This window comes from Cervus elaphus, chromosome 27 (assembly GCF_910594005.1).
Source record: "Cervus elaphus chromosome 27, mCerEla1.1, whole genome shotgun sequence".
In the NCBI taxonomy this organism is placed as follows: Eukaryota; Metazoa; Chordata; class Mammalia; order Artiodactyla; family Cervidae; genus Cervus; species Cervus elaphus.
Genome location: NC_057841.1, coordinates 29,369,886 through 29,386,686, shown reverse-complemented (window position 1 = coordinate 29,386,686; position 16,801 = coordinate 29,369,886). Strand labels below are relative to the sequence as shown.

General features: G+C 37.8%; 1 protein-coding gene across 1 annotated transcript in view; it reads left to right on the top strand.

Moving 5' to 3' along the window:
* The first annotated feature begins 1,161 nt into the window (after positions 1-1,161).
* The window catches only part of DSG3 (desmoglein 3), a 31,417-nt gene continuing 15,777 nt past the window's right edge, over positions 1,162-16,801 (top strand). Inside the window, exons 1-8 of the mRNA XM_043888772.1 lie at positions 1,162-1,387; positions 10,437-10,472; positions 10,992-11,123; positions 13,015-13,170; positions 13,729-13,873; positions 14,515-14,681; positions 15,681-15,809; positions 16,095-16,280. Of these exons, the coding sequence (XP_043744707.1) occupies positions 1,340-1,387; positions 10,437-10,472; positions 10,992-11,123; positions 13,015-13,170; positions 13,729-13,873; positions 14,515-14,681; positions 15,681-15,809; positions 16,095-16,280 (999 nt within the window). The 5' untranslated portion in view covers positions 1,162-1,339. The remainder of the gene's footprint in view (positions 1,388-10,436; positions 10,473-10,991; positions 11,124-13,014; positions 13,171-13,728; positions 13,874-14,514; positions 14,682-15,680; positions 15,810-16,094; positions 16,281-16,801) is intronic.

Sequence of the window (16,801 nt, the reverse complement as noted above, 5' to 3'; positions counted from 1 at the left end):
ACACACAAAACCCCCAAATGCACAACATCTCCCCTATAAGGTGTTTTTTCCCAACTCCTTGACTATGAAGTCCTTTCTGTCTGAAATACTCTCATTAAATGGTTTTTCTGAAACTAAAAAGCTTCCAAAACCTGATGCATAAATACTTATAAAGATAATATTGTTCTTCTACCAAACCTTTAAAAAAATCTGGAATGCTGGAAGCACAAAGGCGTCCGTACTAGTGGCACACAAGCTTAGTTGCACCACAGCATGTGGGATCTTAGTTCTCCAACCTAGGATTAAACCCACATCCCCTGCACCAGGAGGTGGATTCTTAACCACTGGGCCACCAGGGAAGTCCCTGCAAACTACGTTTTTTAAAATTTATAAATGAAAAGAAATACAGCAGAAAGATGTCAACTGAATATTATCAGATACCTTGATTTTGCAACACACAGTTTATAGATTTCAAATATCCAAGGCACCATTTGTGTTTAGTCTAATTTTATTTCTAATTGTTTTCACTCAAAACCTATCATTAATAACTGCTTGATGTGATGATTTTCTTCTTCAGATCTGCAGTTTCTTTCAAAAAATGTATATATTGCTTAACACCTAAAATATATTTTGCATGTGTGTGCTCAATTGCCTAGTTGTGTCTAACACTTTGAGATCCCCATGGACTGTAGCCCACAAAGCTCCTCTGTTCATGGAATGTTTCAGGCAAGAATACTGGAGTGGATTGCCATTTCCTTCTCCAGGAGATCTTTCCAACTCAGGGATCGAACCAACGTCTCCTGCGCTGGCAGACAGATTCTTTACCACTGTGCCACCTGGGAAGCCCCCCAAATATATTTTGCTCAACTTTAAATCTACTCACACATACTCAAGCTAAAAATAAGGCTCTTCCACAAGTTAGATTGGGGGAATTTTGAAGGTTTTGTTTTACTTTTCAGTTTTAATTGGCACCATGACAGCCAGCCAACTAGATCCTTTTACAGTGTAGTCAAGGCTAGCTTTTGCCCTTCCACACTGTGATTAATTTATTATTCATCTGGTACCTTCCTATTAAAACTGGTTTTTAGCCTGTGAACTTCTCTTTCAGCTTCCAACAAAGGATTTCATTGCTTCAGGAATTGAGGTGTGTCTAAGTTTTTACCTGGGAGCAAAAGTGATGCAAGCGTTTCTGGTGAGACCAATCCTTGGTTTAGGGCGGGGAGGCTCTGCATAACAGGCCATCTGCAGACTCCTGAAGACAGGAGAGACGCTGAGAAAAGGCTTTCCTGAGACAACGTATGCCGACGGTTGGAAGGACTAAAGCGGCAGCTCCCTTCGTTCACCAGGGAAATCAGAAACCATGGCTTGGCTCCCTTTCAGAACCACAGGGGCTCTGGCCATTTTAATGGTAAGTTTTTTTTTTTTTTTCCCTAATAATTGCAAACTTTCCCTCTTTCCCTCCTTGTTAGAAAATGTTAATTTGATTGCTGAATCCCTATTATAAATTCTAAAAAGAGTTCAGTGGAAATAAACATTTTAAAATGAAACTGCAAAGATTACCAATCTCCCCCTTTTGTTGCTTTTTATTTTAGTGCTGTATTTTCACGTGGAAAACTAAGCCAGATAGAAACGAATTTGAAAGTCACCATTTAGCATATTTAGTTGGTGAACTAATTAATCCTGATTGCATGTTTATTTTCCACAGTATCTTCACTTTCTTTAAAGTCATGCTTTTATTCTAGTACACAAAGGAAAATACATAAAAGAGAACGAGGTCTAGTTCCCAAGGTTATATATATCTCTTAAGCACATGGCTAAGAATTGTACATGCCTGGTCTTGATACCTGACATGTTTTTAACTAGTCTAAGACCATTGAATTAAAATCAAAGCAATGTTTGATTCTGGAGAAGTTGGGAGGGTTATTAAGAAAAGCATGTTTATGTTCAGCCATTATGTGCAAAAGATATCTAATCTTTAGGGAGAAAAAAATATTTTATAAGCCAGTTTTCCAGAAAAGTAGAACTTTTACTGACTGGGAAAGTTTTCTATAATATTAGATAAAAGAGGAGTGGAATCTGGAGAGCAAAGAACTAGACTGGATGTTACAGACTAGTGTGCTTTTTACCTGTGCTGTTTTAATGAAGAAAAAAACTGGTCACAATCAGTTCCACATAGATATAAAAATAGTGAAATATACCATAATGAATATTTTTTAAATCCCTAATACTAATTCCTCATTTTATCAACAATAAGTTGGGTTGGCCTAAGCATCAGTTTGCCTTACGTCCTCATCTAAAAAATAGAGATAATTGGACTTCAAGAAGTTACAGGGAGACAGAGCTCACCAAAGAACTTTCTAAAAATTAAATATGCTTAAAATTAGAATAGACCGCCTGTTACCCAGCGTTTCTTAGCCTTCTCTGTCATGGCAATGGTCAAGCAGAAAATTGGTATCACACCCTCCTGTTCGAGTCTGTTTCTATTATGACAGTGTAACTAATGAATGGCAATCTGATGAATTTAATTGACCCAAGAATGTTGTAAAGAGCAATCTGGCAGTTGTATGACTTCCCCGCCTTTCCAGATGGTCATTTCTGAACTAAAGGAACTGCAGGTAGCCTGATAAGCCGTGTGTCCCGACCAATGACCAGCCTGGGAAGCTAGGGGCAGGGATTGCTGGAATAGTGTTGTTGCAGAATCGGACTGCCACACGCTTAGGGGAGTTTCTTTCCCTTCTCTGACGTGTACCCCTCTCAGTTACCCTTCTGGTTCTGGAGTGGCTATAAGATCCTTACACAGAGGGCTGTTTTATTCCTCTTTGCATCCCCAACACCTACCATAATATCTACCTTACAGTGGACACACAGTTGTTCAAAAAAGAATGGGTAAATGAATGATTGAGGCCTCTCTAAACTATAACCCCCACCACAGTGCCTCTATAATGCCAGTCATGGGGGAAGCTCCCTCAGGAAAATTTTACAGGCTCATATACAAAAACACACAAGTTATTTACACAACAATATAGCGTCACATATAATTATTAAACTAAGTGGTCTAGAACTGCTCTGTCCATACAGTAGCCACTAGCCACATGTGGCTATTAACCACACGAAACGTGGTTGATCTGTATTGAGATGTGCTGTTAAGCATAAAGTATACATTTTATTTTGAAGACTCTGTATGAAAAAAAAGAACATGCATGCGTATGTGCTCAATTGCATCCAACTCTTTGCAACCCTATGGACTGCAGCCTGCCAGGCTCCTCTCCATGCAAGAATACTGGAGTGGATTGCCATGCCTTCCTCCAGGGGATCTTCTCGACCCAGGAATTGAACCTGTGTCTCCTGTGTCTCCTGAACTGCAGGCAGATTCTTTACCACTGAGCCACAGGGGAAGCCCAAAAAAGAACATAAAATATGTCATCAATAATCTTTATGTCAACTATATATTGAAATGACAGTATTTTGGGTACATTAAAATACTTGGGTATTCAACGTACTTTGGGTACATTGAAAAAATTAATTTCACCTTTTTAACCTTTTTTAATGTGAATATTAAAAAATTTAAAATTCGATATGTGATTCACATTCGTTACTTTATTTCAACTGGACAGGGCTGGTCTACTCTTAATCCCATTAGTGGAAGGCAGTGTCAGTCAGAAGTGAGCTAGGCAGGGACTTCCCTGGTGGTCCAGTCGTTAAGACTTTGCCTTCCAATGATGGGGGTGTGGGTTCAATCCCAAGTTGGGGAGCTAAGATCCTACATGCCTTGGGGCCAAAAAACCAAAACATAAAAAGTACAGAAACAGTATTGTAACAAATTCAATAAAGATTTAGAAAACAGTGCACATCAAAGAAAATAAAAAAAAAAAAGTGAGGTAGGCAAACCAGGCTCCATGGACCAGGAGAGATTCGGGCTGCTCTCTGATAAACATGATGGGCCATGGGGACATGTATTTCGTTGTCAGCCTAGCGTGAGCAAAGGCAGGCACAACAACAGCGCTTGCCTAGGGGCAAGGGACACACTAGTTTGGCTGCATTGGAGAACCCAGATGTGAGTTAGGATGGCAGATGAGGGTCAGACAGAAAACTGCATTCTGTGAAGGGTAGTGAAATCCTTTTAGAAGTGGGGAGCCACCCAGAATTTCGAAATGGTGTGGTGATGGGAAAAGAACAATGTTCTCAAAAGCATTGTGGGGTTGGACTGTACATCTTTTGTTATTGAAGGGTGGGGTATGAAAGCTGGAAGACCTGTTCGGAGGTTTTGAGTTAATTCCACCAACCTATGACCATACAAAGGTTGCCTAGAGAGGTAATACATAAAAGCTAAGTCACTGACTTCAATCTATGCCTGTACCACTGACTCACTCCAGGTTCTGCTTCCTCAGCTGTCAAATAAGAATAATCATATCCCCCTGACTAATGAGAATGACCATAGTAAAAATAAAACAGCAATGAATGCAAAAAAGTGTTCTGGAAAGTATAAAGTGCTTTGTAAGACTCTACTTCCTATTATTTGTAATATTTTAGTAATAAAGATGAAACTTGATAACGCCTTAATAGTCTGCCTTCCTATTTTAAACAACTACCAACATCAGTTTTAATGTCAAGAAAGAACCTACATTTTTCTTGAGTGAAAGGGCATATCAAAAACAGTTATGAGATTAATTTTTTGAAAATTGACAGAAAAAAATTAAACCTGAATTTTAAATAATTATGATAGTGCGTGTAGGGAAATAACAAAATTTTAAACTTGGAGCATTACCCCAAATTTTAACTGTTTAGTCTTCTAGATTCATTGAGAGGGGACTGTGTGAGGAACACCAGCCTGTTGTAAAATTTAACACTTATCTGTTTCCCATGTTTGCTTGATCTGTTTTACACAATACCAAGTAAACATTTTGGGGAAAGGTTTTGTGATTGAAAAATACTTGTCTTCAAAGATTTAAACTTTTCAAAACAATGTTTGTCTTCAAAGGAGACTACTGGTCAGTATTACAAAAGTCCATTAAATCTGAAACATGGTCTGTCAAATAACACTCCTATAGCATCTGGACAATAAGCCATTTAATTTCATGGTACAGTATTATGATGTAAAGATTTACTCATTACAAAACTAATACAGGCATTTGAAATCCAAAGATGTTTAAAGCAGGATGTTTTAAACAAGTTAATAGTGTTCATGCTGGAAAAAAAAGAAAAGTTTAAATACCAAGTTCTGAGTTAGAATGTGTTCTAAATACAGCAGTGGTGGTGATTTAGTCGCTAAGTCGTGTCCGACTCTTGGGATACCATGGACTGTAGCCTGCCAGGCTCCTCTGTCCATGATCTCCAGGCAAGAAGACTGGAGTGGGTTGCCATTTCTTTCTCCAGAGGATCTTTCCCACCCAGGGATCGAACCAGAGTTTCCTACACTGCAGGCAGATTCTTTACTGACTGAGCTATGAGGGAAGCCCCAAATACAGCAGAACACCCTTCAACCACTTTCTCCACAGAACATCCAGAAAGCAAATTGTTAAGAAAAGAATTGTATGCTAAGTGGCCCAGATTTTTAACAGAAGGAAAATCTTCGACATATCCTTCCTTCTCTTCATTGATGAAGCAATTCAATTTCCAATGCTGGTAAATATATAAAAATTAATTTCCTCCTGAGCCTCTCCAACAGTTAAAATTCTAAAATCAGAATAACCTTGCCAAGCGATTCCAGCCAGCCCTGACTGATGGGCAAACCTTAGGAAAGATGTAATTATTTACTTCCACCAATTACCACTCCCAGTTGCTTAATACTCGAAACCGGTTTTCATTTAGAACTGGAAGACTTGGTGTCCATGATGCTTCTCATAAACCTCTTAGCCTTTGGCTCTTCCTTTCCAGTTGAGAGTCAATCTGATAGCCTAAGGAGAGGGTTTGCTTTGTGAAGTTCATTACGAGAATTAGGGCCGGAGTCGGGCACGACTTGGCAACTAAACCACCAAGGAGACAGCTTGCTTTATGAAGTTCATTACAAGAATTACATAGGCAACTGGTTACTATCCATAATTACACTATGAATAATTGAATCCATGTAATGTGCACATTTTCCTTGTATGACCGCTGCACAGTTGACCAGGCTGTTCACTGCACAATTCCAGACAGCATATTCACATAAACTACAATGTGAACAATGTCCCCTGGAGCTGCATAGGGGGCAAATCACACAACTGGACAGTGGAACACAGGTTCTTATCTCTTTCTGAGGCTCAAGAATGAGTTATATGTGCCTTGACATGAGTAACAATAATAAAAGATCATATCACAGTGGCTCTTTTACATCTTTTTTAAGTCCAAACAGAGGTAATTAACACTTATTAAGCAGTTACTGTAGGCTAGGGTTCATCTATGTGTTTTAGACCTGTTAATTCATTTAATCCTCACAACAAATCTATCAAGTTAGAATTATTATACCTATTTTATAGATGAGGAAACTGAAAAATTAAATAATGTTCCCAAGTTTTTCAGCTAGTACATGAGGAGACTAGGATTTTAATTGAGGGATTCAGGATCCAATGTCCAGTTTTGTATTTCTACACTTAACTGCACCTTTGTTCCTGTTGTTTAGTGACTAGGTTGTGTCTGACTCTTTGTGACCCCATGGACTATGGCCCACAAGGCTCCTCTATCCATAGGATTTCCCAGGCAAGAATATTGGAGTGGGTTGCCATTTCCTTCTCCAGAGGATCTTCCCAACCCAGGGATTGAACCCACATCTCTTACATCTCCTGCATTGGCTGGCAGATTCTTTACCACTGAGCTACCTGGGAAGAAACTGTGTCTTACACAGTACTTAAAATGAGCTCCTGAAAAAGGGCTTAATTTTCTAAATTGAATTTACTCTAAACATCAGTTATTAAAGTGTTGAACTCTCCTAAATTAAATACTTCTTAAGTAATTAAATATAAGCCATTTTCATTCAATTAAGGAATTTTCCTTGATAAACACGAAGCTTATTAAAATACTTCTGGATTTTTTAAATCTTAATTTCAAAAAGTCAATACATATCTTTTGACCTCTTTAATCTGACACATAATCTTGCATCTAACCAATTATAAAAATAGTATCACCAACCTATATATATACATATATTTCAAGAACTTTTCAAAAATAATTATTAGTTTTAAAAATCAAGTTGAAAATTTGTAATGATTCCTTTGAATTACCCAGCTCTTTCTGCAAATTTCCCAGAGAGGAGTGGGTGTGATCTTATCCCATGCAGAGAAAAATGGCCATGCCTTATGCTGGCTAGAACTAGGTTCCTGAAACCAATGCATACTCAAACAGTCTGACCTTCCTTCCCCATGCTGAAGTTTCAGATTACTCTAAACAAAACCTTAGCCAAACTCAGTAAAAAGCAATTGTTATTATATAAGATTTTTAAAAATCCAGTCACCCACATCCTCAAAATATATTTATTACAAACCTACCATACTCAATAGGAATCTTAGTGATATAACTACATACATTTTAGTTAGCAAACAGGGCACATGAATATCAAGCCACTTTATGTCACATGCTTTTTATTAACTTAAAAATCTTATTTGCTTTTAATAAAACATTTCTAATTCTTATGTATACCAAGGCATTTAGACCATGTCGCTGCTTTATAAATCATACAGTCAAAATTATAAAACCATAACCAGGGAACACAGGGAAGAAAGAAAAATAAATTCACAAGATACAGAGTGTTTTCTCCACACTGCTATTTTCTAGACTCTAGGCCACAAAAAAGACAACTTAATTGATTTACATTGTCAAGAAGCTATTGAAATATTTATTAGATATTCAAAACAATTATACGAACAATGACACTAAAACAACTAAGTAGCTGCATGTAAGTACTAATTAACTCAAATAGTAACATTTTTTAAAAAATACTTGGGAATAATGTGAAGCTATGACTATGTGTCTAAATACTTATTTTAAAAGCACTGCATTATTCAAAAGTGTTCTTAGTAACCGTCCCCATATTCCTAAAAACACAACAAAGATTATATTTTCACAATATTTCTTAAAATTGGAAAACATTCCTGGTGGTCTGACTTTGAAAGAGAGGATGGGAAAGAGTAAAGGTTCGGCCGAGCAGCTTCTTTAAGGGTTCTGAGTCAAAGAAATGACTTAACAAGTAAGAAACACCTGTCTGCAATGCTCGTTTTCCACAGTTTAGGGTTTGTCCTTCCTTCACTTCCCAGAAAAACAGAAATCTTAATGTCTATTAGAAGAATCATTCTCCACAGGGCTAGTACAAACGTGATTCATATTTTCAGGATGACTCCAGTTTTCCTGTAAAAGGGATCATACCTGGTCCATCCCTCCCCTCATGTGTGGCTGAGTTGTTCTTAGGAACTGAGAAAGGTGTACAATGACTACATTGCCCTGGCCTTTTCTCCCACGTAATGCATGTGTGAATATGTACTCAGTCATGTCTGCCTCTCTGCGACTCCATGGACTGCAGCCCACTGGGCTCCTCTGTCCATGGAACTTTCCAGGCAAGGATACTGAAGTGGGTTGCCATTTCCTTCCTCAGGGGATCTTCCCAACCCAGGGTTCGAACCTACGTCTCTTGTCTCCTGCATTGGCAGGCAGATTCTTTGCCACTAGCGCCACCTGGGAAGCCCCCAGGTAACTCATGATACTGTTTAAAAAAGAGCAGCAATGCTCTTAAATCATTTTCAGACTTGTTATAACCACAAGTCATGGTTCTTTTCCGTGACAATTTTAACAAACATCCTTTGAAATAGATTTTACTGAAATGTTTAGAATGGAAGGGTCCTCGCATCCTACGTCTGATATCATTTTTCCTTTGGTTCAGACTGGGACTTGCCTCTTTATTATAGCCTTCCAAAATAAGCGATGTAATAAATCTACATTGTTTCAGGATTAACTGCAGCCTTTGCCAGGAAGAAATCTAAATTGACTACCACAAAACTTTGTTTTTATGACTCGTTTTTATTTTATCTTTATCTACACTGACTTAAGAATCTAGTGTAGTGGTGATGTGCACACTTTAGAGTCAGGCTGCAGAGATTCAAATCCGAGGCCTGTTAGTTGGGGCAAACTACTCATTTTCTCATGAGTGTTCTCCTTTTCTTCATCCCTGAGAGAGGGACTACAGCATCCTTCAGATGGCTACTGTGTTAAGTGAGATAGTAAACATAAAGCTCTATGAACAGCATCTGACACATAAAACAATTTCTTTTGTCCTGATTTATTTTTCATAATCTTTTCCCTTCCAGATTGTCTTCAAATCAGTGAGTCAGTGAGTCAGAAAACAGTTTTTAAACATCTGCTAAGGGATCAGTATTGTAAGGATTGCAAAAAACAATAATAATAATATAGAAGCACCGATTTGGAAAGTTTGCAATTCTCTTGGCTCAACACCATATAATGTACATAAAACCATAAGAAATAATAAATCACGGTAAACCATTATGGGCTAAATTGCACAGTACAGAATATGTGTTTTGCAAACTTAGAAAAGGAGACATCAGTAAGGACAGTTTCATGGAGACTTCACGATCTTCAGGGATGAGTAATACAGTATTCAAGTGTGTGAAGGTAAGAAGAATGCATTCCAGGTAGAAAACAACACTGAAAATCACACAGATGAAGGTCCTATATACTCTTGAGGAGGTGAAGACCTAGCCTGGCCTGGCTTCATCTTATCTTTATTTCTTTTAGATCAGTAGGAAAATTAAACTCAAATTTAAATTGAACTAGTAGAGCAGAGATGCACAAATCCACATTCCATAGCAAACAGTGCTTGTGATTGGAATAGCACGTCCCCATCTTTCACATTTCATTCTCTAAATTAGACTAGGTCCTTTCCAGTCTCTCAACTCTTACATGACTAAGAAAATGCCTTACCCTGGAATTGCAACTAACGAAAACAGCATTGCCAAGTCAGTAGAGTAGGTCATGGCTTTTAATAACCTCCTGTGGTACTTTCTGAAGCTTATTATAATAGTGCTCATCATTGTTTCCCAAAGCAGTAGCTTCCACAGCTCCTGGTAAGTGTTTATAGAGCAGACAGGTAAGAAATGTCTGGTTGTTCAACAATTGTTAGAATGTTGAAAAGTCCAATAGATTCTCCTGAACATCATTAAAATTCTATAATCAGATTAACAACTGATGGAACTGTTTACATGAAGACTATTTTTTTTGCTCTTTGAATACTGCTTGTCCAAATCTACTTCTTTCCTGTTTTTATTATTTTCAATTGGAGGATAATGGTTTTACAATGTTGTGCTAGTTTCTGCCACACATCAACATGAGTCAGCCATAGGTATACCTGTGTTCCTTCCCTCCTGAAACAGAAACAACTACAATATGAACAGCAGAATGTAAAAATCAGAATTATTATCTTATGTAATTACTTATTTGAGGAATTCATGTTTAATTTGACTTTATTTAAATGTCTACAGGTGGTTCTGTTGGTTCATGGAGAATTGAGAATACAGGTAAAGTATGAAAAAGTTTTTTGCAATTAAAATAGTTTAGTTAAAAAATTGTACTCAGGAAAAATAAATATTTATTTAATATTTTAAGTTACTAAATAATTTAATTGTGAAAATACAATTCTAACAACTAACCTAGTAATACTTAAATACAAGCATGAATCGATGTCATTTTTGTAATTTACCTCATGCATTCATTTGTCTTATCTTAAAAATATCAACAGGATTTCATTAAACCAGTATCATGTGCCCAGAACAGTCAGATGTTATGTAATATATAAAATATGATTAAATGCTAATATTAAAAAATCATATAGCTCTGTAGCTGTTTTAGTTATTTACTGTTTCTTCTTTGCATGATAGTGTAAGAGAGAGAAAATTGGGTATTTAACCATCTTAAATATCTTGAAACATAGGAGACTCCTCAACCTAGGTGTCTGTAATTAATACTCAAAAAAGCAAAATTTAAAGCAAATATTTCCAACAATGTGCATAATAAAATGTAACCCCTTTTTGAATAAGACAAAAGGACAATACGAAGAATATGAGACAGCAATACAACAAGGCAAAAGGAGATACAAACGTGAGTGGGTGAAATTCGCAAGACCCTGCAGAGAAGGAGAAGACAACTCGTACAGAAATCCAATTGCCAAAGTAAGTCTTATAAGCAGAAGCAATGTGAGTTTTGACAAAAAATGCACTAGGTGTAAATTAGAATAATGCGGAAATTCCAGTTAGCAAAATACAAATTGAGGAGTCCATAGAACAAATAACCTGGTATTTTCAACAACACAAAAAATACAATAATAATAGTATTAATAATATCAATATAAAATAGAAAGATGAAGGAGTTACAGCTTCCAGAGTAATTAAAAATAATTAAGAGCCATTTCAATATATTCAATGGATATGCCTTTTGGGATTCAGATTCTAGCAAACGAATAGAAAAATGTATATGGATAAGTTCTTTGTTTGGGGCAGCAAATTATCCTCAGAGAATGTGACTGTCTTTACCAATAATTTATTTAACATGGGTTCACTGCAGGAGTTAAAACAATTTCACAAGCCAAAAACATATAGGATAATGTCTCTCAATAAACCACAAAATACCATACTCCTAATCAAGTGTAGATTAATCACAGTACTGTTCCAGGCAAGAGAGGTTAAAGGAATAGAGTCCAGATTAAGTTAAAGTGGACCTTTCTACCAGTTGGTTCTTAGGAGAGTCAGTTGAGTCAATCACAAGCTGATGTCTGGCTACCAGTGCAAAAGCAAAAGTCTCTTATCACTAGAGCACGTTGCTAGGGAACAGAGGTAGTGGCAGGCAAGATTAGAGTTTTCACCACTGCCAGGCAAAAGATGCCTTGCCCAGGCAGGAGCGAATGCCCCAAGGTCTTCAGAGAGGCATTTAGATCAGCTAAGAGTTGCCTTGCCCAGACTGAACACTCTCAAGAAGTCCTCACAAACTCTTCCTATTTAAAGCTTAAATGTCTCCCAGCCATAGTGACTTCTCCACACGCTTGTATCAATAAGCCCCCAATGTTGCTCTGCAACAGCTGAGCTGAGTGGATATTGACAGCCACAGATGTCCACAACAACATTCTGACAGCTTCCTCAATGCAAACAACCACACTCTTAAAACAAAGCAACTCTATTCCTAGATAAAAATAAAAAAGTAGATTTGAAATCATAGCAAACCAATATACAGCAATAAGACAATTAAAGATGGTTGAGAGTCAACATTGGATTGGCCATGTATTCAGAACTGTTGAAGTTGGGTGATGAGATATATCAGGTTCATTATACCTTCTAACTTTATATTTGAAATCTTCCCTATTAAAAATTTAAAGATTAATAATAATAAAAGCAATTCATTCTAATATTTTTAATACTTAGTATATTATTCCCTTCCATTTTTTCTCCAGCTCCTCCTATTTAAAACTAAATGTCATTTTTTGTGTGTGTGTTATCTGCTAAGCAAGGAGGCATTCAGTAATAGCCTTGTCAACATTAGGTGTCCTTGACTTTCTCTCAACCTTTTAACATCACTATGGTGACCACAATCTGGGCAAATATTCTAAAGCTGGAAAGGTTAATGCACATTGGTCCATACTGGCCAACAGAGGAAACAATTTGAATTTATTTCATATTCCTAGTAGCTGCTGCTGCTACTGCTGCTAAGTCACTTCAGTCGTGTCCGACTCTGTGCGACCCCATAGACGGCAGCCCAGCAGGCTCCCCAGTCCCTGGGGTTCTCCCAGGCAAGAACACTGGAGTGGGTTGCCGTTTCCTTCTCCAATGCATGAAAGTGAAAAGTGAAACAGAAGTCGCTCAGTTGTGTCCGACTCTCAGCGACCCCATGGACTGCAGCCCATCAGGCTCCTCCGTCCATGGGATTTTCCAGGCTATCAAGGCAAAAAATAAACAACACAGTGTCAGAAAGCATGAATAAAATGAACAGATGACTTGAAAGTGTGGAGGACAGGGGGGAAGGAAGAGGCCTGAGTGATGATCACCTTAACATTTTGGGTATTTTGGGCTGCAGATTACTTCAGACTGCCAAGCAACCCAGAAAATTACCTACCGCATCTCTGGAATAGGAATTGATCAGCCCCCCTTTGGAATCTTTGTCATTGACAAAAACACTGGAGAAATTAACATAACGGCCATAGTTGATCGAGAAGTAACCCCAAGCTTCCAGGTAAGTGTGTCCTTGATATCAGCCACCCTTTCCCTTGTGGCAGTGACTTTAGAAGGTTAATCTAGAAGGATATCAGTGCATGAATCCATTCACCATCAAATAACAAAGAGCCTTCCTTGGACTTCCCTAATGATCCAGTGGTCAGGACTCTGGGCTTCCACTGCAGGGACCGCAGGTTCAACTCCGGGTTGGGAAACTAAAATCCCACAGGCTGCAATGTGCAGCGTAAAAGTAAAAAAATAAAACAAAGAGCTTCTGAAGGTTGTGCCCCTGAAGGAACAACCCAGGAGGGTGTATAAACACTGAACTCCAGCATGCTTCTGGCCAAGACCTTCTGGGTACTAGGAGACACAGTACCAGCCCCCAAGAAGGGGAAACTTGGCCAACTAGTCTACCCAGAGTAGACACTTTCCTACTTTGTCTCCTCTTTGGGAAAAATATTTTTCCTCTTTGCACAAAAGTACTATATATGCTAGGAGAGGCCTTATCTCGACAAGTTTTAATAATAAGCAAGCTGATGTTGTAGAACATTCATTAACATGTCCTCTCCTTTTCTAGATTACATGTCGTGCTCTCAATGCCCTAGGACAAGACGTAGAAAAACCACTTATACTAACAGTCAAAATTTTAGATATAAATGACAATGCTCCAGTATTTTCACAAAGCATATTCCAGGGTGAAATTGAAGAAAATAGTGCTTCAAGTAAGTCTTCTGCAGTAAATACCACTTTTAATTTTTTTTGTTTAACTTTCAGATATAAGCATCATTTATAGTACATCATTTTTACAAGCTAATTTATTCTCTTAGTTTCATCAGCAGTTTTGTAGAAAAATTCATGAAGACAGTCTGGGTCTCCCTTGCTAATATTTGTGATTGAGCTACTCATCCACTGCCACTGTATATCTAGGTTGTGGTTGTGTTATCAAGTCAAAGCTTATTCTAGTCACAAAGGTGAAGAGGTAGCTTTAGACAACCCAGATGCATCAGCTGGGCTTTCTTAGATTATAAGAGACAGAGACACACTCCTTACATGGATAATTGGGGGGAAAGCGAGAAGGGAAGCCATTCAGCAAGGGCAAAAAAATGAAGAGAAAACAGTCTCAAGCTCAACACAACCAACCAAGGCTTAGTGAGAAGTGGAGGATTTTTATGGGAGGCAGCAAGGGTCACCTGATTCAGTCACCTGACTGGGTAAGAGATATTGCATGTGACATGTAGTTTTTTAGCATACAGATAGTTTTAAGATCTTAAAACACAAAGATCAAATTGAAATTGTGTTGAATATTTAATGTGAATATAATGTCAATCTTTATATTGTCTTTAATGAACTTCTGTACTCCTAGACTCACTGGTGATGATCCTAAATGCCACAGATGCAGATGAACCAAACCACTTGAACTCTAAAATTGCCTTCAAAATCATCTCTCAGGAACCTGCAAGCACACCCATGTTCCTCCTAAGCAGACACACAGGGGAAGTCCGCACTTTGACCAATTCACTTGATCGAGAGGTAAAGCAAGGCACTTGGGAGCACTCAATAACTCAGGATTTAGTTGTAAGAAACCCAAGAGAGATGACTCCCTTCTACCTAAGAATGAAAGAGGGAAGGAAGAGGGGTTCCCTGGATTCAACTGACCCAATCAAGGGAAGCTCCTTGCATTCTACTGTGCTTTTGCTGGGGTGGGCTGTGTGTCTGAGACCTGCACAATCGATTGTACCTCAACAAATGAGTATCCCATATCCATGGAAGTTAAACTGAGGGAATAAGAGAAGGCATTGTATCCACAGGCAGAGACTGAACTGGGGCTAATCCCTCATGTGATGGAGGAAAAGGAAATTTCCTAGGGAGAAATTTGTATCTGGAATAAAGCCATCTCTGATGCCGTGCTTTTTCTCCTGACTTCTTTCCATGTTACTCCTGTTTCTAGAACACTAGAGAATCCCCAGGAATGACCTGATGGTCCAGTGGTAGGGCTTCATGCTCTCTCTGCTGAGCAACCCGGATTCAATCCTTGGTTAGGAAACTAAGGTCCCATAAATTACATGGAGCAGCCACAAGGGAAAAAGAAAAAAGAATCCCCTTACCCTCTCTTCTCCATTGTCCTACCAACACATCTCCAACAACACACAAGACCCCATCAGACTCTGTATTACTTTTACATAAATGATTTTCTGAACAGACCAGCAAGGAAGCTCTATAAAGGAGCTTCCCTCAGATAAACAGAGTACCATCCTCATTGTCCATTTTTGCTCTTAGTGCACCTTCCTGCCCTAAGAAGCTCACAAAAGAGAAAACTTGTATCAGCCCCGTAAAGACTTTCCCCAATGTGGGGCATGTGTTCCACATGCCTCATCTATGGTGGACAGTAAAATTGCATGCAGTCCTTCTAGAGAATGAACCATGAATTTAAATATTTTCACTTCCTTCCCATAGGAAGCAAGTAGTTGTCATTCGTATCCATGACACTAGAGATTAATCATTTTTCTTTATTTTTTCCTCCAAATTTAGCAAGTTAGCAGCTATCGCCTGGTTGTGAGTGGTGCAGACAAAGATGGAGAAGGACTATCAGCTCAGTGTGAATGTAGCATTAAAGTGAAAGATGTCAACGACAATTTCCCAACATTCAGAGAATCACAGGTGTGCCTTTTATTCCTTGAAAAATAATTATTTAAAACATAATTATATATATATATTATGTTATACCTTACCACCATAATTCAGGATTTGCTGGCTTGCTGACTTTTAGTTACATTCTCTGCACTTTTCTTTTAAAATAAGCTATTATAGAAATAAGAATTCAGGAACCAGCAAAAAGGCAATACATAATTTGAGAATTAATGATTAATGCCATTCAGAATGAATATAATTTTTCAGATAAAACCTGACATTGAAACTTAAATTCTGCCTTTTTTATTTTTTTAGTATTTAGCACGTATTGAAGAAAACACTTTAAGTTCTGAGTTGCTTCGATTTCAAGTAATAGATTTGGATGAAGAGTTCACTGATAATTGGCTTGCAGAGTTCTTCTTTACCTCTGGAAATGAAGGGAATTGGTTTGAAATACAAACTGATCCCAGAACTAACGAAGGTATCCTGAAAGTAGTTAAGGTAAGGTCTGATTTCCTTTCAGTGGGAAAAACATTCTGTATTAACCAAAACTGTTACTTTATGTTAGCCAAAACTGTCATAAATAAACTTTATTCACTTACAAATAATAATACCATTTCTCTACAGAAAATGTAAAAAACACACAAAAGTAGAGAGAATTTTGAAAACACAGCCCCATTTCCTAAGGAGACTTTTCTTAACACGTTGATTAATAAATCAATTAATAAATCCTTCCAAACTATCATCCTTTTTACAGAAACACAAACACACTAATAGACATATATTTATCAGTGTGCCTGTTTTAAGCACAAGAAAGTAAAACATTTCCTGACTTAAACTCAGGAACAGACAAGAATACATGGAATGGTGGCTTGCGAACTTGTCAACTTACTTTAAATGGATTAGCTACAGTCCTCAGAAGGGAAAGACTGCAACTTTTTCTAGAAAACGGGAATATATAAACTAAGTTTGCAAAATAAACAATTGAGTAAAACTTCCATTTAACAGGCTTGGTTACAGCA